Source organism: Gobio gobio (genome assembly GCF_949357685.1).
Source record: "Gobio gobio genome assembly, chromosome: 21".
NCBI lineage: Eukaryota > Metazoa > Chordata > Actinopteri > Cypriniformes > Gobionidae > Gobio > Gobio gobio.
Genome location: NC_137117.1, coordinates 11,807,126 through 11,831,879, shown reverse-complemented (window position 1 = coordinate 11,831,879; position 24,754 = coordinate 11,807,126). Strand labels below are relative to the sequence as shown.

The 24,754-nt window shown below is 33.0% G+C and overlaps 1 protein-coding gene across 1 annotated transcript in view; it reads right to left on the bottom strand.

The window, feature by feature from the left end:
• quoa (quattro a) overlaps positions 1-24,754 on the bottom strand; it is a gene marked incomplete at its 5' end in the record, with an annotated part of 253,122 nt that overhangs the window by 15,864 nt on the left and 212,504 nt on the right. The window contains 12 exons of the mRNA XM_079802006.1: positions 1,205-1,505; positions 11,716-11,907; positions 13,091-13,213; positions 15,379-15,517; positions 16,253-16,404; positions 16,543-16,641; positions 18,407-18,523; positions 18,650-18,736; positions 18,827-18,920; positions 19,632-19,755; positions 22,540-22,707; positions 22,858-24,034. Coding sequence (XP_079658132.1) covers positions 1,205-1,505; positions 11,716-11,907; positions 13,091-13,213; positions 15,379-15,517; positions 16,253-16,404; positions 16,543-16,641; positions 18,407-18,523; positions 18,650-18,736; positions 18,827-18,920; positions 19,632-19,755; positions 22,540-22,707; positions 22,858-24,034 — 2,773 coding nt within the window. The remainder of the gene's footprint in view (positions 1-1,204; positions 1,506-11,715; positions 11,908-13,090; positions 13,214-15,378; positions 15,518-16,252; positions 16,405-16,542; positions 16,642-18,406; positions 18,524-18,649; positions 18,737-18,826; positions 18,921-19,631; positions 19,756-22,539; positions 22,708-22,857; positions 24,035-24,754) is intronic.

Sequence of the window (24,754 nt, the reverse complement as noted above, 5' to 3'; positions counted from 1 at the left end):
TGTACTGCAAAATCGCAATTGTGAGGGGGGAAAAGCATGATTTGTGAGATTAAAAAGATGCATTTCTGTATTCTGCAGTGAAAAACGAAACTGAGATTTAAACCCAGAATTTGGAGAAAGTCAAAATTGCAAGATGGCAAAAATCACAATTATGAGTTAATAACTTGCAATTGCGAGAGTCTAAATTGTGAGATATATAAATGTGCTTTATTATTATTATTATTATTATTATTATTATTATTATTATTATTATTATTATTATTATTATTATTATTATTATTAATTATTAATTATTATTATTATGTGGCAGGAAAAAAACTCAAAAACAAAACAGAATTACAAGAGAAAAAAAGCCCAAATTTTGAGATTAAAATGTCTGTATTCTGCAGTGAAAAACAAAACAAAACAAATACAAATTGTGAGATTTAAACCCAGAATTTGGAGAAAAAATACAAAATTGCAAGATGCAAACTCACAATTATGAGTTTATAACTTGCAATTATGCAATGTACTGCAAAATCGCAATTGTCAGGGGGGAAAAATTCAGGGGGATTAAAAAGTTGTTGTTGTTTTTTATTCTGTAGTGAAAAAAAAAATGGTAAGATTTAAACTCAGAATTCTGAGTCATATTTGTAAGAGTCTAAATTGTTAGATAAAAAATAGCTTTTTTTATTTATTATTCTTATTCTGTGGCAGAAAGAAAAGAAAAAAAACATAACATATTGCAAGATATAAACTCTAAACTGAGAAAAGCAAGAGGAAAAAAAACCCCAAATTGAGATTAAAAAGTTGTATCTTTTTTATTCTGCAGTGAAAAAACTATATATATATATAAAAAAAAAAAAGATTTGCAAGATTTAAACTCAGAATTCTGAGAAAAAAAGTCAAATTTGTAAGAAAAGTCTGAATTGCAAGTTTTTTTTTTTCTGTGACGGAAACGAGACAAAATTGTGAGAGAAAAAAAGAAAAGTCAAAATTTCAAGATGTAAACTCACAATTATGAGGGGGAAAAAAGCTTGCATTGTAAGAATTTTTTAATCTGTAGTGGAAATGACAACAAAATAAAGATTCTATTGTGAATTGAGATGTAAACTCAGGAAAAAGTGCAGACTCGCAATTTTGAGTTTCTAACTTTCAAATGAAAAGACTGAATTGTGTTGTTGTTGTTTTTTATTCTATATCTAGCACAAACGCTCCTCCTCACCTGGGATCATCTCCGGCCAATCAGAGCCACGTCCAGCGGGTGTTTGAGCTCCTTCCAGAAGCGCCCGTCTCTCCTCCAGCCGCCGCCGGACCTCCTGACAGTGGATCCAGGCGGTGTTCCACACCTGCAGAGCCCTGGAGCTGGAACACGCCTGCGCTCGCACGTCCTGGAAGTGCTCAGGAGAAAACTCGTCTAACCTCTGCAGGTAAGCGTGAAGACGGGTCCAGCTCTCTTCATCTGGGGAACAGCAACAATGCTCCTGTTCCAAAAACCGTCTGCAGTCACTGGCCACGGCTGAAGCCTGAGAAAAATGATTGATTACTTCATGTTTGAGGGGATTTTTAGCATTATGTGGATAGAAAGTCCAATCCCAGGCATTATTTGACTATCAGATGTATTTTTGAAAGAAGGCAAGTTTATATTTGGTAAACAGTTATAACATGATGAAACTCTAGATGGCAGCATGATCTCATGATTTGATTTTTCACTAAATAAGCAGGACCGTTCAGCTGGTAGTCTTAAACCTGGAAGAGAAAATGCATTTTGGAGCCATATGTTATACATTACTGTTAATTTTTTTTTGTAAGACATTAATACTTTTATTCAGAAAGGAAGCATTAAATAGATCAAAACTGAAGACATTTATAATGTTAAAAAATATGTATATTTAATGCTGTTCTTTTGAATTTTGTATTCATCATTAGATCACTGTTTCCACAAACTATATGAGAGAAAAAAAATATTGATAACAATCAGAAATGTTTATTGAGCAGCAAATAATCATATAAGACTGATTTGTGAAGGATCATGTGACACTGAAGACTGCAGAGTAATGATGCGGAAAATTCAATGCTAACTATTGTTACCATGACTTAAAGCTACACTATGTAACTTTTCCGTCCACTAGAGGTCGCCTGTTCAAAACAAAGGCGTAGTTTGATGACGCCACGTTTGAGCGCAGAATCTCGGGACATGTGGTCTTCACCTCACAGCCGGTGGGAAACAGTCAGGATAGGACTCGGGCAGAAATCATGTTCATGGATGCGATTATTAACATTACTGTAGTCTGAAGCAGAGCAGGAGCGAGTGTTGTGGAGCTGAGCAAGGCCGCGGGAGCGATTGAAGAGCGGGACTGTTATTATGGCATAGTCGCTGGCGGGACTTTTATTATGACACGGTTGCCGGCGGCACTTCCTCTTCTCCAGTGCTGAATGTGAGGTAACGCAGCTCTGTTTATCGTATTAGATATATCTGAGTGTGTTGAAAAGGAAGTTATGACGTTCGCTCGGCGGCTGCTATGACACTTGTTCACAATGCAGTGAGAGTAAAGTGTTTCACTGAATAAAACCGGAGACCGAGGGTGACGCAGATATGACGCAATCGACAGGCGACTCCCTCACACGCATAGCTCACACGTCCCGGCTCCTTGGTTAAAATAGCAATTTTCTCACGATTTACAAATAGTTGAAAACATTTGGGATATTCTAAGTACTCAACTGAACAAAATATATAACACTGGCCTAGTGGTTTCTGGATGTTTTACTGCAAAAATCCTACATAGTTCACCTTTAAAGGTCCCATTCCGCATGATCCCATTGTTCAAACTTTAGTTAGTGTGTAATGTTGCTGTTAGAGCATAAATAATACCTGTAAAATTATAAAGCTCAAAGTTCAATGCCAAGCGAGATATTTTATTTAACAGAAGTTCCCTTTCAAAGCCTACAGCGAACGGCTGGCTTGGACTACATCCTGGTACTTCCTGCTATAATTACGTCAGTAGAGCAGTAGAACAGACTAACCTCCGCCCACAAAGAAACGCGAAAAAGGGGGCGCGGTCTTGTTGCTGTCCCACGTGGAGAAGCGGACGGTCGCGTGGAGAAAAGGAACTGTTGCGTTGAGTGTGTTTATCGCCATGTCGTCGAGACGCTGTTATTTTCATCCAGGAGTCAAATCACCTTTGTTTGGCTTTCCCAGGGACGCTGTAGAGATTATTGAACGCATTCATCTCTACGTTAAGAGGCGTGATCTTTCCAACATGCGCTAAGCTGCTGTCGAATCACAACACAGGAACTGCTGGCACGTGCGCTAAGCTGCGGTCGAATTACAACACGGTAAGCGCTGGCACAATCAGAACTCGTTACGTATTTCTGAAGGAGGGACTTTATAGAACAGGGAAATCACCAGCCGTTTTTAGGACAGTGGAAACAGCGGTACACAGATAAGTACATTGTGTGAAAAATAATGTGTTTTTTTACACGCGAAACATGAACACATGTTATATTGCACACTGTAAACACAATCAAAGCTTCAAAAAAACACGAAGAACGGGACCTTTAAGCTTTTAAAGTTTATGCAAAAGTAAATTTACATCAAATTAAGGATTGGTCGAATTTGAATAGGAAAACTAAGACTGATTACCTTGTCTAACTGCTAGCTGGTCAAACTAATTCTTAAGGGGTCATGGACTGCATTGTTTTATGGTTTTATAATATTTCCTGTGGTGCACTTATAATTTTAGTATGATTTTTTTTTTAACATAAAATATTATCATAATTTAGAAATAAAAAGGCATTTTTCCTACCCTGATTTTAGCCAATGTTTTGAACGCTCTCTGTTTGAAGGGGCGTGTCTGCTGTGGGATTTAAATGTAAACGCCCACTGCTGTGATTGGCTGCTGTGAGATTTAAGTATAAACGCTCACTGCTGTGATTGGCTGCTGTGAGATTTAAGTGTAAACGCCCACTGCTGTGATTGGCTACTGTGAGACTTCAATGTAAACGCCCACTGCTGTGATTGGCTACTGTGAGACTTCAGTGTAAACGCCCACTGCTGTGATTGGCTACTGTGAGACTTCAGTGTGTACGCCCACTGCTGTGATTGGCTGCTGTGAGACTTCAGTGTGAACGCCCACTGCTGTGATTGGCTACTGTGAGACTTCAGTGTAAACGCCCACTGCTGTGATTGGCTACTGTGAGACTTCAGTGTGTACGCCCACTGCTGTGATTGGCAACTGTGAGACTTCAGTGTGTACGCCCACTGCTGTGATTGGCTGCTGTGAGACTTCAGTGTAAACGCCCACTGCTGTGATTGGCTACTGTGAGACTTCAGTGTAAACGCCCACTGCTGTGATTGGCTACTGTGAGACTTCTGTATGTACGCCCACTGCTGTGATTGGCTGCTGTGAGACTTCAGTGTAAACGCCCACTGCTGTGATTGGCTACCGTGAGACTTCAGTGTAAACGCCCACTGCTGTGATTGGCTGCTGAGAGACTTCAGTGTGTACGCCCACTGCTGTGATTGGCTGCTGTGAGACTTCAGTGTGAACGCCCACTGATGTGATTGGCTGACATCCTTGCATATGACATTATTGCATATGCAAAAGTATTACATGTGAAACTCTCTCAAACTTTTTTTTTTTTTTACTATTACAGCTCTCAAGGTTAACTAATTTTGAAGTGTTGATTATAGCATTACATTCAGATCTATGGCATTACATTTAGTTCTATGGCATTATATTCAGATCAGATCTATGGTATTATATACAGCTCTATGGCATTATATTCAGATCAGATCTATGGCATTATATTCAGCTCTCTGGCATTATATTTAGATCTATGGCATTATATTCAGCTCTATGGCATTATATTTAGATCTATGGCATTATATTCAGCTCTATGGCATTATATTTATATCTATGGCATTATATTTAGATCTATGGCATTATATTCAGATCTATGTGGCATTATATTTAGATTGTGGCATTATATTCATATCTATGGCATTATATTTAAATCTATGGCATTATATTCAGGTCTATGGCATTATATTCAGATCTATGGCAATATATTTATATCTATGGCATTATATTTAGTTCTATGGCATTATATTCAGATCTATGGCATTATATTTAGATCTATGGCATTATATTCAGATCTATGGCAATATATTTATATCTATGGCATTATATTCAGATCTATGGCAATATATTTATATCTATGGCATTATATTCAGATCTATGGCATTATATTTATATCTATGGCATTATATTCAGATCTATGGCAATATATTTATATCTATGGCATTATATTTAGTTTTATGGCATTATATTTAGATCTATGGCATTATATTCAGATCAATGGCAATATATTTATATCTATGGCATTATATTTAGTTCTATGGCATTATATTCAGATCTATGGCATTATATTTAGATCTATGTCATTATATTCAGATCTATGGCATTATATTCAGATCTATAGCATTATATTTAGATCTATGGCATTTTATTCATATCTATGTGGCATTATATTTAGATTGTGGCATTATATTCATATCTATGGCATTATATTCATATCTATGGCATTATATTCATATCTATGGCAATATATTTAGTCTATGGCATTATATTCAGATCTATGTGGCATTATATTTAGATTGTGGCATTATATTCATATCTATGGCATTATATTCATATCTATGGCATTATATTCATATCTATGGCATTATATTTAGATCTATGGCATTATATTCATATCTATGGCATTATATTATCTATGGCATTATATTTAGATCTATGGCATTATATTCAGATCAATGGCAATATATTTATATCTATGGCATTATATTCAGATCTATAGCATTATATTTAGATCTATGGCATTTTATTCAGATCTATGGCATTATATTTAGATCTGTCATTATATTCAGATCTATGGCATTATATTCAGATCTATGGCATTATATTTATATCTATGGCATTTTATTCATATCTATGGCATTATATTTAGACCTATGGCAATATATTTATATCTATGGCATTATATTTAGTTCTATGGCATTATATTTAGATCTGTCATTATATTCAGATCTATGGCATTATATTCAGATCTATAGAATTATATTTAGATCTGTCATTATATTCAGATCTATGGCATTATATTCAGATCTATAGCATTATATTTAGATCTATGGCATTTTATTCATATCTATGGCATTATATTTAGACCTATGGCAATATATTTATATCTATGGCATTATATTCAGATCTATGGCATTATATTTATATCTATGGCATTATATTTAGATCTATGGCATTATATTCAGATCAATGGCAATATATTTATATCTATGGCATTATATTTAGTTCTATGGCATTATATTCAGATCTATGGCATTATATTTAGATCTATGTCATTATATTTAGTCTATGGCATTATATTCAGATCTATGTGGCATTATATTCAGATCTATGGCATTATATTTATATCTATGGCATTATATTTAGATCTATGGCATTATATTCAGATCAATGGCAATATATTTATATCTATGGCATTATATTTAGTTCTATGGCATTATATTCAGATCTATGGCATTATATTTAGATCTATGTCATTATATTTAGTCTATGGCATTATATTCAGATCTATGGCATTATATTCAGATCTATAGCATTATATTTAGATCTGTCATTATATTCAGATCTATGGCATTATATTCAGATCTATAGCATTATATTTAGATCTATGGCATTTTATTCATATCTATGGCATTATATTTAGACCTATGGCAATATATTTATATCTATGGCATTATATTCAGATCTATGGCATTATATTTATATCTATGGCATTATATTTAGATCTATGGCAATATATTTATATCTATGGCATTATATTTAGTTCTATGGCATTATATTCAGATCTATGGCATTATATTTAGATCTATGGCATTATATTTAGATCTATGGCAATATATTTAGTCTATGGCATTATATTCAGATCTATGTGGCATTATATTTAGATTGTGGCATTATATTCATATCTATGGCATTATATTCATATTTATGGCATTATATTATCTATGGCATTATATTCAGATCAATGGCAATATATTTATATCTATGGCATTATATTTAGTTCTATGGCATTATATTCAGATCTATGGCATTATATTTATATCTATGTCATTATATTCAGATCTATGGCATTATATTCAGATCTATAGCATTATATTTAGATCTATGGCATTTTATTCATATCTATGGCATTATATTTAGATCTATGGCATTATATTCAGATCTATGGCAATATATTTATATCTATGGCATTATATTTAGTTCTATGGCATTATATTCAGATCAATGGCAATATATTTATATCTATGGCATTATATTTAGTTCTATGGCATTATATTTAGATCTATGGCATTATATTCAGATCAATGGCAATATATTTATATCTATGGCATTATATTTAGTTCTATGGCATTATATTCAGATCTATGGTATTATATTTAGATCTATGTCATTATATTCAGATCTATGGCATTATATTCAGATCTATAGCATTATATTTAGATCTATGGCATTTTATTCAGATCTATGGCAATATATTTATATCTATGGCATTATATTTAGTTCTATGGCATTATATTTAGATCTATGGCATTATATTCAGATCTATGGCATTATATTTAGATCTATGGCATTATATTCAGATCTATGGCATTATATTCAGATCTATGGCAATATATTTAGTCTATGGCATTATATTCAGATCTATGTGGCATTATATTTAGATTGTGGCATTATATTCATATCTATGGCATTATATTCATATTTATGGCATTATATTATCTATGGCATTATATTCAGATCAATGGCAATATATTTATATCTATGGCATTATATTTAGTTCTATGGCATTATATTCAGATCTATGGCATTATATTTAGATCTATGGCATTTTATTCATATCTATGGCATTATATTTAGATCTATGGCATTTTATTCATATCTATGGCATTATATTTAGATCTATGGCAATATATTTATATCTATGGCATTATATTTAGTTCTATGGCATTATATTCAGATCTATGGCAATATATTTATATCTATGGCATTATATTTAGTTCTATGGCATTATATTTAGATCTATGGCATTATATTTATATCTATGGCATTATATTCAGATCTATGGCATTATATTCAGATCTATGGCATTATATTCAGATCTATGGCATTATATTCAGATCTATGGCATTATATTCAGATCTATGGCATTATATTTATATCTATGGCATTATATTCAGATCTATGGCATTTTATTCATATCTATGGCATTATATTTAGATCTATGGCAATATATTTATATCTATGGCATTATATTCAGATCTATGGCATTATATTCAGATCTATGGCAATATATTTATATCTATGGCATTATATTTAGTTCTATGGCATTATATTCAGATCTATGGCAATATATTTAGTCTATGGCATTATATTCAGATCTATGTGGCATTATATTTAGATTGTGGCATTATATTCATATCTATGGCATTATATTCATATCTATGGCATTATATTATCTATGGCATTATATTTATATCTATGGCATTATATTCAGATCAATGGCAATATATTTATATCTATGGCATTATATTTAGTTCTATGGCATTATATTCAGGTCTATGGCATTATATTTAGATCTATGGCATTTTATTCAGATCTATAGCATTATATTTAGATCTATGTCATTATATTCAGATCTATGGCATTTATATTCAGATCTATAGCATTATATTTAGATCTATGGCATTTTATTCAGATCTATGGCATTATATTTAGATCTATGTCATTATATTCAGATATATGGCATTATATTCATATCTATGGCATTATATTTAGATCTATGGCATTATATTCAGATCTATGGCATTATATTTAGATTGTGGCATTATATTCATATCTATGGCATTATATTTAGATATATGGCATTATATTCAGATCTATGGCATTATATTTAGATCTATGGCATTATATTCAGATCTATGGCATTATATTTAGATCTATGGCATTATATTCAGATCTATGGCATTATATTTAGATTGTGGCATTATATTCATATCTATGGCATTATATTCAGGTCTATGGCATTATATTTAGATCGTGGCATGAAAGGTTGCAGTGATGAGCGTTGTAGCCGATCACGATGTTGAGCGCATGAATGAACACAATTTAAATAAATTATTCTACTCAATAAATTGAGCTACTCAAAATTATTTTGAGTAGCTCACTTAATTTGGATTTGTAGCAAAAACTTATATTCAGATCTATGGCATTATATTTAGATCTATGGCATTATATTTAGATCTATGGCATTATATTCAGATCTATGGCAATATATTTAGTCTATGGCATTATATTCAGATCTATGTGGCATTATATTTAGATTGTGGCATTATATTCATATCTATGGCATTATATTCATATTTATGGCATTATATTATCTATGGCATTATATTCAGATCAATGGCAATATATTTATATCTATGGCATTATATTTAGTTCTATGGCATTATATTCAGATCTATGGCATTATATTTAGATCTATGTCATTATATTCAGATCTATGGCATTATATTCAGATCTATAGCATTATATTTAGATCTATGGCATTTTATTCATATCTATGGCATTATATTTAGATCTATGGCATTATATTCAGGTCTATGGCATTATATTCAGATCTATGGCAATATATTTATATCTATGGCATTATATTTAGTTCTATGGCATTATATTCAGATCTATGGCAATATATTTATATCTATGGCATTATATTTAGTTCTATGGCATTATATTCAGATCTATGGCATTATATTTAGATCTATGGCATTATATTCAGATCTATGGCAATATATTTAGTCTATGGCATTATATTCAGATCTATGTGGCATTATATTTAGATTGTGGCATTATATTCATATCTATGGCATTATATTCATATCTATGGCATTATATTATCTATGGCATTATATTTAGATCTATGGCATTATATTCAGATCAATGGCAATATATTTATATCTATGGCATTATATTTAGTTCTATGGCATTATATTCAGATCTATAGCATTATATTTAGATCTATGGCATTATATTTAGATCTATGTCATTATATTCAGATCTATGGCATTATATTCAGATCTATAGCATTATATTTAGATCTATGGCATTTTATTCAGATCTATGGCATTATATTTAGATCTATGTCATTATATTCAGATATATGGCATTATATTCATATCTATGGCATTATATTTAGATCTATGGCATTATATTCAGATCTATGGCATTATATTTAGATTGTGGCATTATATTCATATCTATGGCATTATATTTAGATCTATGGCATTATATTCAGATCTATGGCATTATATTTAGATCTATGGCATTATATTCAGATCTATGGCATTATATTTAGATTGTGGCATTATATTCAGATCTATGGCATTATATTCAGATCTATGGCATTATATTTAGATCTATGGCATTATATTCAGATCTATGGCATTATATTTAGATTGTGGCATTATATTCATATCTATGGCATTATATTCAGGTCTATGGCATTATATTCAGGTCTATGGCATTCAGGTCTATGGCATTATATTCAGGTCTATGGCATTATATTTAGATCGTGGCATGAAAGGTTGCAGTGATGAGCGTTGTAGCCGATCACGATGTTGAGCGCATGAATGAACACAATTTAAATAAATTATTCTACTCAATAAATTGAGCTACTCAAAATTATTTTGAGTAGCTCACTTAATTTGGATTTGTAGCAAAAACTTATTTTGTATAATTATATATCACACTTCTTATCCTGAGTAATCCTTAAAACATGAGGCTTTAAAGACATGTGGATTTCCAACATACTATTTTAAGTTACATTTACTTAAAATATTTACTGCTGGGTTTGGCTGATGCAATTAACTCTTTTCACTTGATGATGACGTATTTTTCCACAATATTACAACATAAATCTAGCAATTTGTCTCATATTTCATATTGTAGGGTAATTTTATAACAGCGTTGTCTACATCAGACGTAACCATTTTGAGGATGTTTGTTGCTGGATATGTATTTAAATTAACATTTTACTACACAACTTACTTTTATTGTGTACAATTTACTTACTGGGGGTAAGGAGATTTCTAGTTCCCAGAATGCTTTGTGTGAGATTTAATTGGAAGAGAAAATGTTGAATTTGTGTTTAAGCTCGATAAATGAAGTAGACGGCTTGTTGTTATTGCTGTGTAATGTTCTATTAAGTTGGGATTTAGAAAAGTTTTTGTCATGTTGGAGTTTTGGGGGTTACTGTGGTGGTGACGAGTGGAGCCTGAGGTCAGGCTGATGACGGGCAGGCACTGTTTATCATATAGTGGAATAGAAATAATGCAGGTCTAAATAATGAGTTATTTTTACATTTAATTTTATTGGCGCTTGGTTGAATTACGTTTCTGCTACACAAAGTATTTGAGTTGTGTTTACGGGGAAAGTTGAGTTGAAATTACTTAAGGGTGCATGTTCAAAACATGTAAAGTCTATTTGGTCAAACACAATTTAGATGAGTACAAAATACTTAGAAGTCTGATGCAAATGTTTTGGTTTTAGTGTGCGTATATACAGTATTTGAAGAAATGAGTGAAACTGTCAGACGTACCCTCTCGCAGAAGTGGCAGATGTACACCATCATCCCCATCTCGTCACAGCAGCGCTCGGCCCGCGACACAAAATCAGCCAGGCTGGATTTAAGCGCGGACACCATTCTGTGAAACACCTCCGTCTCGGGATAGTTTGGCCCCTGCACGCCCTCCGCATCGGACACCAGCATCATCGCCTGATGCTTTCGCTCCTGATATTTAACCAAAAACACAGGATTAAACACTGCAGATATATTTTACCGCTTCCCACACTCTTAGGTTCTATATGGAACCGTAAAGGGTTCTTCTGTCAGGCGCTTCAAACATAGAACCTTAGGGGTTCCATCGTGGAATCATTTTATGGATTTAGTTTGATGAATAAAGCAGCCTGTAAACATGCTTTATCACTAGAATAAATTGAAATAACTTGCTAAATGTGAAAGTATAATGCAGTTTCCTCTTTCAAATTGAGTAAAGAACCCTAGGTGTCACGAGTAGTGGCTGTAGTAATCGCACGACGCAACAGAATCCAAACAAACACTTCTTTATTAATCCACAAAGCAACATGCAGGAGATCACAGGAGCAAACGAACACACAACCATATGAAATGAAGACAATACTGGACAATGAAACTGGACACTGAGGGACACCAAAACACAATGTCCGAGTCCGAAATCGCATACTCTCCTGAGTTGGTTCTTATTCTGAATTACTTTACAACCGCTAAAAAAAGTGTATTCTTCTATATCAGGGCCGTAACCACCATTGACACTGACACACCCAATAATTAGAAATGGCCAAATTGGCCTGACGAGAGTTTCCACAAACCTGGCCCCCGCCAACTGAATTGTATTAAATCCAGACCAAAAATCCTAATAATCAAACTAAATCATAAAAATTATTGATGTTAATAATAATATAGGAAGCCCACAAAAACATTCAAATATGTATTGTCCCCGTTTTTTTAATTACAATATAACAAATGAGATTTTCCTGGTATATAGTGGGACCACTCAAATAGGAAATGTCCCCGGTTTCCATTTCAGAAATCTGGTCACCTTACACCAGATCTATGTATTTATTCACTAACAGGAAGAATCTCGAGACTAACAATATATTTGATAAAAAATTAATGCAAATATGATTTGCAAATAGTCCCAAAATGATTATTTCCCAACTAGAATTAGACCTAGAATTTCGTTCACTGTTCTGTTTCTTTATGCTTTATAAAAATGAAAAAAAAAAAAATGTTAATCCCCGGAGGTTCACAACCTAATGGGAACGTTCTTAGGACATCTATTTGTTAGGTGGGTTAATGATCTAATAGCATGCGTAACATGAGAAAAGATGAGTTTTTGCAGCAGCACAGCAGAAGTTTCTTGACCTTCACTTACGTTTGCTTCCGTGAGAAAAGCTTTGAAACTCTGCAGCGTGTGTTGGATTCGTTCGCTGGAGTCGTCCACAGATTCAGCCTGCAGGAGCTGCGCTTCTCCTTCTGTGTCGAACCATTCCTTCATCTACAGACAGACACACTTACTGAACTCATCTAGAGATCAAACGATGGATGTACGCTACTGTTCAAAAGTTTAATTAACACATTATTTAGCTAGAATGGATCAAAAGTGATAGTAAAGACATTTATAATGTTACAAAAGATTTCTGCTTCAAATAAACGCTGTTCGTTTGAACTTTCTATTCAGCAAAGAATCCTGCAAATCATGACAAATCAGCTTTGATCACAGGAATAAATTACATTTGACTATATATTCACATTGAAAGCAATTCAAAGTGTAATAATATTTCACAATATTACTGTTTTTACTGTATTTTTTTTTTTTTTTATCAAATAATTACTGCCTTAGTGAGCATTAGAGACGTTTTTTTAAAACATTAAAAAATCTTACCCAAACTTTTGAATGGGAGTGTAGATTGTGGCCTGGCTTAGGGTGTAAGTATAAGTAATATAGCATATTATTAAATATTATAATTGATAAACTAAAATATGTATACTAATTAAAATACAATAATATTAAAAACAACAATAATAATAGTGTGTTAATATTTGTATAACATAAGCATAAATAATACAATATTAATTTAATTAATACATGTATATAATTTAATGTAATAAATTATTTTATATTTGATATGATCAATTATACTATTTATAATATGCTAATAAAATATAATATTATTATTATTAAATACATATTTATTAATATTATATAATTTCATGTAATATTATCATTTATAATATATTAAATATAATGTTATAATTGATAATGTAATATAATTATATTTCAGTATAATTACATGTAATATTTTTAATTATATAATTAAATATTTTATATTATCAATTAACATATTATAGTATATGATGTATAACATACTAATACAAATATGATGATGATAATAATAATTTATTATTATTAATAATCATATTAGAATGATTTCTGAAGGATCATGTGACACTGAAGACTGGAGTAATGATGCTGAAAATTCAGCTTTGATCACATAAATAAATTACATTTTACTATATATTCACATTGAAAACAGTTCATTTAAAGTGTAATAATATTTCACAATATTACTGTTTTTACTGTATTTTTTTAATCAAATAATTACTGCCTTAGTGAACATTAGAGATTTTTTTCTTTTTTAAAGCATTACCGTTCAAAAGGTTTTTTTTGTGTATATTGTGGCCTGGCTTGGGGTACACTCCAAAAAAAAAAGTGCTATACAGGGGCGCTGCTAGCAATTTTGGGCCCTATGAAAGAATATGAGGCCCCCTACCGCACCAACCTAGCTATCCAAAATCTTTGTCTGCAATTTAATAATACTGACCAATTAAGCTCTGCTCGCTCAACCCAGAATGCCCCAATTGGCTGATGAAACGTTGATTAAAACTAAGATACAATTTATACAAAACAAAACTTAATGAAGTGGTCACAATCATGTCTGACCCACTTCCATGTCTCCTGGCATTGCGCATCTTATGATGTGTCCTTTCTCACTCATGCTGTTCACTTTTCATTATCAACATAGATTGACAGATTGACAACATAGACCTAAAAAATAACATTATAATATTTAAACATAAATATAAAACTAAATACATTTTCTTAATGACAACAACAATTATAGTAGCCTATACAATTCAGATAAATGTCATGTCGGAGTGAGATTTGAGCAAATGTGAGCTGGATGTTGCTGGATTTAGCTGGAAATGCAGAAATAAGCCATAATTGTTATATTTGTAACTCTTTGGTAGATCATACACTTATAATTTCTATTACATTACTACTAGTACTGTTACTACTAATAAAACCAATCTCTGGGGGCCCCAAAAGTGTGTGGGCCCTTAGAATCATCCTAACTTAATCGTTCGCGTTCTTGGGGTTCTTTAAAAGTGGTTCTTGGCTTGTAGTCATAGGGGAACCACTTTTGGTGCTATATAGCGCCATTTCTTATCAAGTTCTGTGTATGGTAGCGGTGCTATATAGCACCTCAGTCATCCCAAACATTTGATGCTATACAGCACTTAAAGTGGTTCCCCTATGATTACCAGCCAAAGAACCACTTTTAGTGCCATATAGCAGCATTTTTTTTTTTTCAAGTAAAACCTTTTGATTTTTAAAAAAAAACTTTTCAGTTTGTGTTTTGTGAGCAGCTCTGATTGTACCTTTGCAAACCTAGACTCCATCTCTCTGAGCTGTAACAGGAAGTCCAGGTGCTGCAGGGACATATTGGACTTCCTGGCCAGCACATGCACCTGCTCCTCCATGGCGTTGTACAGATGTGTGACTGTGTCAATCACCTCACTGTGGAAAAACCCATTTACTCCATCAGGAATCATCAATATTATATGCATGCTCAGTAGAATGTGTTAACCTCTTAAAATGAAACGCCTAGAAAAAGGCATACCCAAAGGAAATTGCATGCTGTTCTCGAACCATTTGGAGTATATGCATGGTTTTTGGTCTCTTTTGAAAGGTGACAATCTAAGGTTTTTTTTTCTAAACAATCATTGCAAGTCATACTGGAGTAATAGAACTTTGAACTGGGAGCTATTAGCTGGAAAACACAATGGGATCACAGCATGAAGCCTTACCAAGTCCGATGTCAAATTTGATAATACCTTTAGAAAATTAGTGTTTCACACGTTTATCTAAGTTTATGTCTAGGCGCTTCCCAAAAAAAGCCACTTGGAGACTCCAAATGACGCATAAAATGCTGCTATTCTTGAATGATTTAATGTACAGTCATAATTTTGGGCTCTAATGAATTACACTTGGAGCTATTCTATCCCTTATCCAGATTTACAATCATTTTGTCAATAATTGCTGACACATTGTAACTGAAACATGAATATTTATAGTGTTTTTATGGTGTTTTTTTCCAATTCTTGAAACTAAAATTTGTGCAAATAAAGACAAAACAAGTGCTATAAATCCCATCACATCATATGTAGTTTCTAGTGATAATGTAATGCATATTGTATTTGAATTGCTTAGTCACTCGTCTAGCTCCAGTTTGAGAGTGAAGTGTGTTTTTACCAGCTCTGTTCACAGTGTGGCGACCTCACATCAGTTTCCCTCCTCATCCTCGCCAGCATGGCTCCGCCTCCCCTCTGCAAGCCGACCAATCGTGTGTCTTCCAGCACATCCTTCATTAGAGCTCCCTGCTCCTCGATGCACTGCTGCACATCCTGATTCCACACAAGCATTTCTGCCATTTTACATATTCACAGAGGTCTGTGCATCATCTTCAAGTAATAACAGCATGCTTTTATTTGAGATTCATTCGGTTTAAGAGCGGACGAGAGCAGATCAAATGCTTAACTTGCCTGCACTGTGTCTATTTTATGAACACCTTCCAGTTTCTTTATAGCTCCTGATAGCAGGGCGGATGCCTCGGTCACGTCTGACACAAATGGATAGAGTTTCTGTAACATTAAAAGTGATGCATGTTTGTACAGATATGCAAGCTTAGAGATAAATTAAAATAGCTCATTTATTAAAACATAATAATGGGATCATATTTATATAATAATAAATATAATGATAATAATAATAAAAATAATTCATAGTAAATATTACAATATTTTTAAATATAATTTATTACATTTTATATATATATATATATATATATATATATATATATATATATATATATATATATATATATATATATATATATATATATATATATATATATATATATATATATATATATATATATATATATATATATATATATATATATATAATATATATTATAATGAGAGAGAGTGTATATATATATATATATATAATGTATATGTGTGTATTAATTTAATATTGTAGTATTTATGCTTATTTTATACAAATATTAAAACACAATAATATTAAAACAATAATAGTATTTTAATAAGTATTTTATAAATATTTTAGTTTATCAATTATAATTAATAATTTTATATAATATTATACATATATTACATAATACAGAATAAATATTACAATATTATTTTTAAATATTTATTATATTGTGTTACAAATGTAATCTATTTGACAATATAATAATAATAATAGTAATAATAACAATATATTACAATATTATTTTACAAAATGTATTAATATATATATATAGTAATAATGAATATAAATGTATAATATAATAATGTATAATGCATATTACTGTATTTATATTTATATATATATATATTATATTGATTGATTGATTGTTTTTTATTTATATATATTTATATATATTTATATATTTATTTATATATTTATTTATATATTTATTTATATTTATTTATATTTATATATTTATTTATTTATTTATTTATATATTTGTATTTATATATATTTATATATTTATTTATTTATATATATTTATATATTTTTATATATTTATTTATATATATTTATATATTTTTATATATTTATTTATATATATTTATATATTTATTTATGTATATATTTTTATATATTTATTTATATATATTTATATATTTATTTATATATTTATTTATTTATATATTTTTTATATATTTATTTATTTATATATATTTATTTATTTATATATTTATTTATTCATATATTTATTTATTATTTATATATTTATTTATATATTTATTTATATATTTATTTATATATATTTTTTTATATATTTATTTATATATTTTTTTATATATTTATTTATTTATATATATTTATTTATTTATTTATTTATTTATTTATATATACATACACACACACACACACACTATTAATAATTAATAACAATTATGATATGTTTTTACATATGATTTAATATAATATTTTTAATAATATAGCATATTGTAATTGATAAACTAAAATATTTATAAAATACTAATTAAAATACAATAATATTAAAAAAAATAATAATAGTGTGTTAATATTTATATAAAATAAGCATAAATACTACTATATATGTGTGTGTGTAATAAATTATTATATTATGCTATATGATCAATTATAATATAATATTATTTATAATATACTAATAAAATGTATTAATAAATTAATATTGTATTAATATAATATAATGTCATGTAATATTTATAATATTATATAAAATATAATGTTATAATTGATAATTTAATATAATTATATTTCAATATAATTTCATGTAATAATTATTATTATTATTATAATTGAATATTTTATTAATAATGCTGGTAGGAATCAGCGATAATGTACCTGATGGATCTGTATCCAGTCACAGTGATTGTACGGTAAGGAGCCGTGTAGAGCCGCAGTTAGCTGACTAACGTCCACTACTTTATGTAGAGCCTTAAATGACGTCACTGTTTCCATCTGAAGAGGGTCGAGAAGAGCAAAGTGTATTAGAAATAATCTTACTTACACAACTATATTATAAAGAGAACCACTGACGCCAGGTGTGTGTGTGCAGTTATAGGACAAAATAACAACTCTTCTGACCGTAACGCCGGGCCTTTTCTCATGACTGTGGATTCTGTCCTTATTCACTAGCAGAAGAATCCAGTGCACAGCACGAGGATCCTGTTCCTGTGGACAACGCGAAAGATTTAGTGCTGACATATTTATTTAGATGTGTGTTTTTCTCAAGCTAGTTTTAACCCAAAAACACACACCCACCTGGACCATCAGGAGAGCTTTGGCAAACTCTGGATGCGGCGGCTTCTTCCGTGCGTCAAACACCACCGTCATCCCGACATCTTTCATCTCTTTCCTAAAAAACATATGGTTAACATTCAATATAATGCATATAGTATGTCATTTAATGGTAGCAAAATTATACACATAACATTATGACCAGGTGAAATGAATAACACTGATGATCTCTTCATCACGGCACCTGTTAGTGGGTGGGATATATTAGGCTGCAAGTGAACATTTTGTCCTCAAAGTTGATGTGTTAGAAGCAGGAAAAATGGGCAAGCGTAAGGATTTAGGGCCAAATTGTGATGGCTAGACGACTGGGTCAGAGCATCTCCAAAACTGCAGCTCTTGTGGGGTGTTCCCGGTCTGCAGTGGTCAGTATCTATCAAAAGTGCTCCAAGGAAGGAACAGTGGAGAACCGGCGACAGGGTCATGGGCGGCCAAGGCTCATTGATGCATGTGAAGAGCGAAGATACTGGAGCTCAAATTGCTCAAGAAGTTAATGCTGGTTCTGATAGAAAGGTGTCAGAATACACAGTGCATCACAGTTTGTTGCGTATGGGGCTGCATAGCATACATTTGGAATAAGTCATAATGTTATGCCTGATCGGTGTATGTCCACAATTGCTGAAAACATTTATTCCAAATGACCTCGAAAAAAAGTAAAAAATGTGAATTATTCATTGACAATGCTATTGAATATAGTCAAATGCATCATTCTGGCTAATATATCAGTGTTTTAGCGGTGTTTTAACATCTCTGTTTGTGTTTTCTGTGGTACCTGGTGATGGTGTGGAAGTACAGCAGGAGTTTGCAGATCTCTTTGCTTGAAATCGGTGCAGACGCCCAGACCTGATGATCTCCGTAAATCTCCAGAACTGCTCGTCCTGAGCGGTCCTGACCACCTGGAGGAGGAAGATGAGGTTAGACGGACATTCGACCATGACACAGCGCTGGCCTGAGAGTGGGTAATGGTTTCATGACTGCAGTCTGGGATCAGCTCTTTTCATTTGCCTTTCAATTCCAATAGAAATCACAACCTGGGCTGGTGGTTGGAGAAGAAATGGATTGTTTTCTTAGTTTGTATTTTCCATTGCTCAACAATAAGGATTTATTTCTGCTTCCTCAGTCATTCTCAGCGGCCCAACACAAAAAATTATACAGTACAGTAATATTTTATTAATTTATTTAAAATACATTCATATATACAGTGAGGAAAATAAGTATTTGAACACCCTGCTATTTTGCAAGTTCTCCCACTTAGAAATCATGGAGGGGTCTGAAATGGTCATCGTAGGTGCATGTCCACTGTGAGAGACATAATCTAAAAAAAAAAAAATCCAGAAATCACAATGTATGATTTTTTTAAGAATTTAAGTATTTGAACACCTGAGAAAATCAATGTTAATATTTGGTACAGTAGCCTTTGTTTGCAATTACAGAGGTCAAACGTTTCCTGTAGTTTTTCACCAGGTTTGCACACACTGCAGGAGGGATTTTGGCCCACTCCTCCACACAGATCTTCTCTAGATCAGTCAGGTTTCTGGCCTGTCGCTGAGAAACAGAGTTTGAGCTCCTCCAAAGATTCTCTATTGGGTTTAGGTCTGCAGACTGGCTAGGCCACGCCAGAACCTTGATATGCTTCTTACAGAGCCACTCCTTGGTTATCCTGGCTGTGTGCTTCGGGTCACTGTCATGTTGGAAGACCCAGCCTCGACCCAGCCTCGACCCATCTTCAATGCTCTAACTGAGGGAAGGAGGTTGTTCCCCGAAATCTCGCAATACATGGCCCCGGTCATCCTCTCCTTAATATAGTGCAGTCGCCCTGTCCCATGTGCAGAAAAACACCCCCAAAGCATGATGCTACCACCCCCATGCTTCACAGTATGATGGTACTCATCATTCTTCTTCCTCAAAACATGTTTAGTGGAATTATGACCAAAAAGTTCCATTTTGGTCTCATCTGACCACATGACTTTCTCCCATGACTCCTCTGGATCATCCAAATGGTCATTGGCAAACTTAAAACGGGCCTGGACATGTGCTGGTTTAAGCAGGGGAACCTTCCGTGCCATGCATGATTTCAAACCATGACGTCTTAGTGTATTACCAACAGTAACCTTGGAAACGGTGGTCCCAGTTCTTTTCAGGTCATTGACCAGCTCCTCACGTGTAGTTCTGGGCTGATTTCTCACCTTTATTAGGATCATTGAGACCCCACGAGGTGAGATCTTGCATGGAGCCCCAGTCTGAGGGAGATTGACAGTCATGTTTAGCTTCTTCCATTTTCCAATGATTGCTCCAACAGTGGACCTTTTTTCACCAAGCTGCTTGGCAATTTCCCCGTAGCCCTTTCCTGCCTTGTGGAGGTGTACAATTTTGTCTCTAGTGTCTTCGGACAGCTCTTTGGTCTTGGCCATGTTAGTAGTTGGATTCTTACTGATTGTTTGGGGTGGACAGGTGTCTTTATGCAGCTAACGACCTCAAACAGGTGCATCTAATTTAGGATAATAAATGGAGTGGAGGTGGACATTTTAAAGGCAGACTAAGAGGTCTTTGAGGGTCAGAATTCTAGCTGATAGACAGGTGTTCAAATACTTATTTGCAGCTGTATCATACAAATAAATAGTTAAAAAATCATACATTGTGATTTCTGGATTTTTTTTTTAGATTATGTCTCTCACAGTGGACATGCACCTACGATGACCATTTCAGACCCCTCCATGATTTCTAAGTGGGAGAACTTGCAAAATAGCAGGGTGTTCAAATACTTATTTTCCTCACTGTATGTATTCATTTGTTTATTTTAATTTGACATATATGATTTAAAATAAAACCCTATTAAATTAAATGTATTTATTTAAATGTGTCTGTGTAAATTTAAAACATTTATAATAACATGTATTTGTATACATATTGTATACAATATGTAAATGTATTTTAATTTAAATATATTTATATATATTAATGTTTAGGATTCATTAAAATAATTATTTAAAAATATGATTTATTATATACTTTATTTACTTATGTATAAATACAGTACAGTGTAGTTGTATTTATTTATTTAAAATACATTTACATTATTTATTTTAATAAATACTTTTAATTTTAAATATATAATTTAAAATAAAACTTTATTCAATTAAACATACTTATATTAATTTATTTAAATATATTTATTTTCATTTATTTCCATTTTAAATATAATTTATTTCATTAAAATAATTTTTGAAAAAATATTATTTATTATACACTTTATTTATTTACATGTGTAATTATAAATTAAATATATACTGTTGATTAAAAATATATATACTGTTTATTTATTCTGCATTTTTAATATTTGTACACTTAAAATAAAAATACATTTACATTTATTTTAAATGTCATTCATTTTTATTATTAAAAATAGTTATTGACAAAATATGTATTATACATTTGCATGCATAAAAAAAAAATCTTTGGCAATAATAGTTGGAAAATAATGGCATTTAATGCAAAGCATTACTGATTAATTATTTTCAACTCATTCTTAATGTTGCCACCAAGACATCACCACAAATCATTTTACAACCAAATGTCCCAGAAAACCCAATGTTTTACAAGATCATAAGAAATCGTTAGACATAGTTCTGACTCTACTGACCAAATGACATTAATTTGGCATAAATGTTTGCATTTTTTACCTGAAAGACACACGATTCCTGCGTGAAGAAGGCCATCAGCTTTAAGTGGAGTTGGAGTTGATGATCTGGATGGTGGTCCCTCTGTTTCAGCTTGCGCTGAGGCATCTGAAAGATTTATCCGTGGTCCAGTAACAGGAGGAGACTGAGTTTTTGGGTCCTGAGGGAGATCTTCAAAGGAATAAGTCAACATGCATTAAAAACATGTTCAAAGAGATTGTTTTGCTTGTAATAGGATGATCATAAGGACTATAATATCATGCCTTTAAATAAAACATATTGAGCATATTTGATCTTTTGCCTTAGAAACATAATCCAAACCTTGAGTCACGAATCGTCGTCTGTTTAACTTCGGAGACACAAGTCCAAAAGTGGTGGTCTTCTTCCCTGGAACCACGTGCAGCCTTGGGATCATTTCTAAGTAGCTGCTTCTGTCCACCTCGTTTGTCTGTCCTTGGACAACAATGTGGCATTTCTCAGATGTCCCAACCACAGGTGGAGTAAAACAGTCCCGAGAAACATTCTGGGTTTGCTCCTTATGCCCTCCGCTGGAGTAATTAGCCAAAGGATCTGTTTTTGAAGAGCTGCAATGATCGGGAGTTTCCTGAGCGGGTTCATTTGGACGCTCAGAAGTTTCTTTGGGTTTAATGAGTGCTTCCGTGAACCGACATTTTTGCACTTTGGTCCCTTGTCCGTGTTTCCTCTGCATGCACGGCGTACAGGGTTCCTCTGCAAACCTCACGGTGCGCACGCAAGCAGTCCGGTCCCGAGTAGCACTGTTGGACCTCAGCAGAGGAGTATGAGGCTGAGCCCTTGTCTGTAAATATCCTTGGGTTTCTTTGGTGAGGTCCATTGGAGCATTGCAGTTGCTTACCAAACTGCTCTTACTTCTGCTGTCCCATGTGTTTGGAGACACCCATCCCACTGGCCGCATCCCAGCCTGAGCTGGATCCATTTCAGCGTGTCTGGAACTGCTGCTGCTGTCTACCAAACGCAAAGACACTGCTATACCATCCCGTGCGGGACAAATCCTCGTCTCGACGGAAAAACTCGAAGGGGTAGGTGTATGTGGATGGCACAAACTCATAGACTCCTGTTGGTTTGATGGAGACGAGGAGGCCATACTACAATTGTCCTCAAATTCAGGGTTGGCCACCTCTTCCCAGGGAACTTTGACTATGCCCTGCTCGGTTTTGAGGACGCAGCGAGCCAGAGGCGTTCCATGTCTCCCGTCGTTGAGCTCCCGAAGCCAGGCTTCAGTGAAGATGCTGGAGTATGAGGTTTCAGGTATTGGGGTTTCCTCCAGCTCACGTTCATCCACCTCCAAAAGGCTCTGAACCACGATGCGGGTGGCCTGGTTCTCAGACGGCACAACCTGCAGGTGAAAGTCTCCCGGTCTGAGCAGCAAAGGGTTAATGGGGGCAAGCTGGATCACAATGCGATCCTTTAGACACAAAGGCCAACCGGCACAGCGGAACACCTTCTGAGAGTATGGAGCCTGTTCAGGACACACAGAGAATTACAATTGGAATTAGAAATTACAATTTTTAATTGGGTGGCAAACAGGATGCAGCATTACAATTTGAATATAAGGGAGCAGTTCAAATTAATATAAAATATGAATAAAATAAATCCATATAACTTTTTTTTTTTTTTAAATGTTCCCTGTAAAAAAAAAAATTATAATTTTAAAAAGTTGCTGCCTTAAATTCGTATGTACCATCAACTTGTTGATGTTTAACTTAAATTACATTAAACTACATATAAAAACACACATTTGTCATAACTTATTGATAATTGTATATTTTTTTACAGTGAAAAGTTTTGAAAAAGCCTTGGATGGATGGACGGACGGATGGACAAAACGATAGATAGATGGATGTACTGATGAATGGACAGAACAATGGATGGATGGATGGACAGAACAATAGATGGAAGGATGGACTGCTGGATGGATGGACAGAACGATAGATGGATGGCTGGATTGACAGAACGATGGATAGATGGATGGATGGATGGATGGATGGATGGGTGATGTACTTGATGGATGGACTGCTGGATGGACAGAACAATGGATGGATGGCTAGATGGACAGAACGATGGATGGATGGATGGATGGATGGATGGATGGATGGATGGATGGATGGATGGATGGATGGACAGAACAATAGTGGACGGACGGACGGGTGGATGGATGGATGATGAATGGATGGATGGA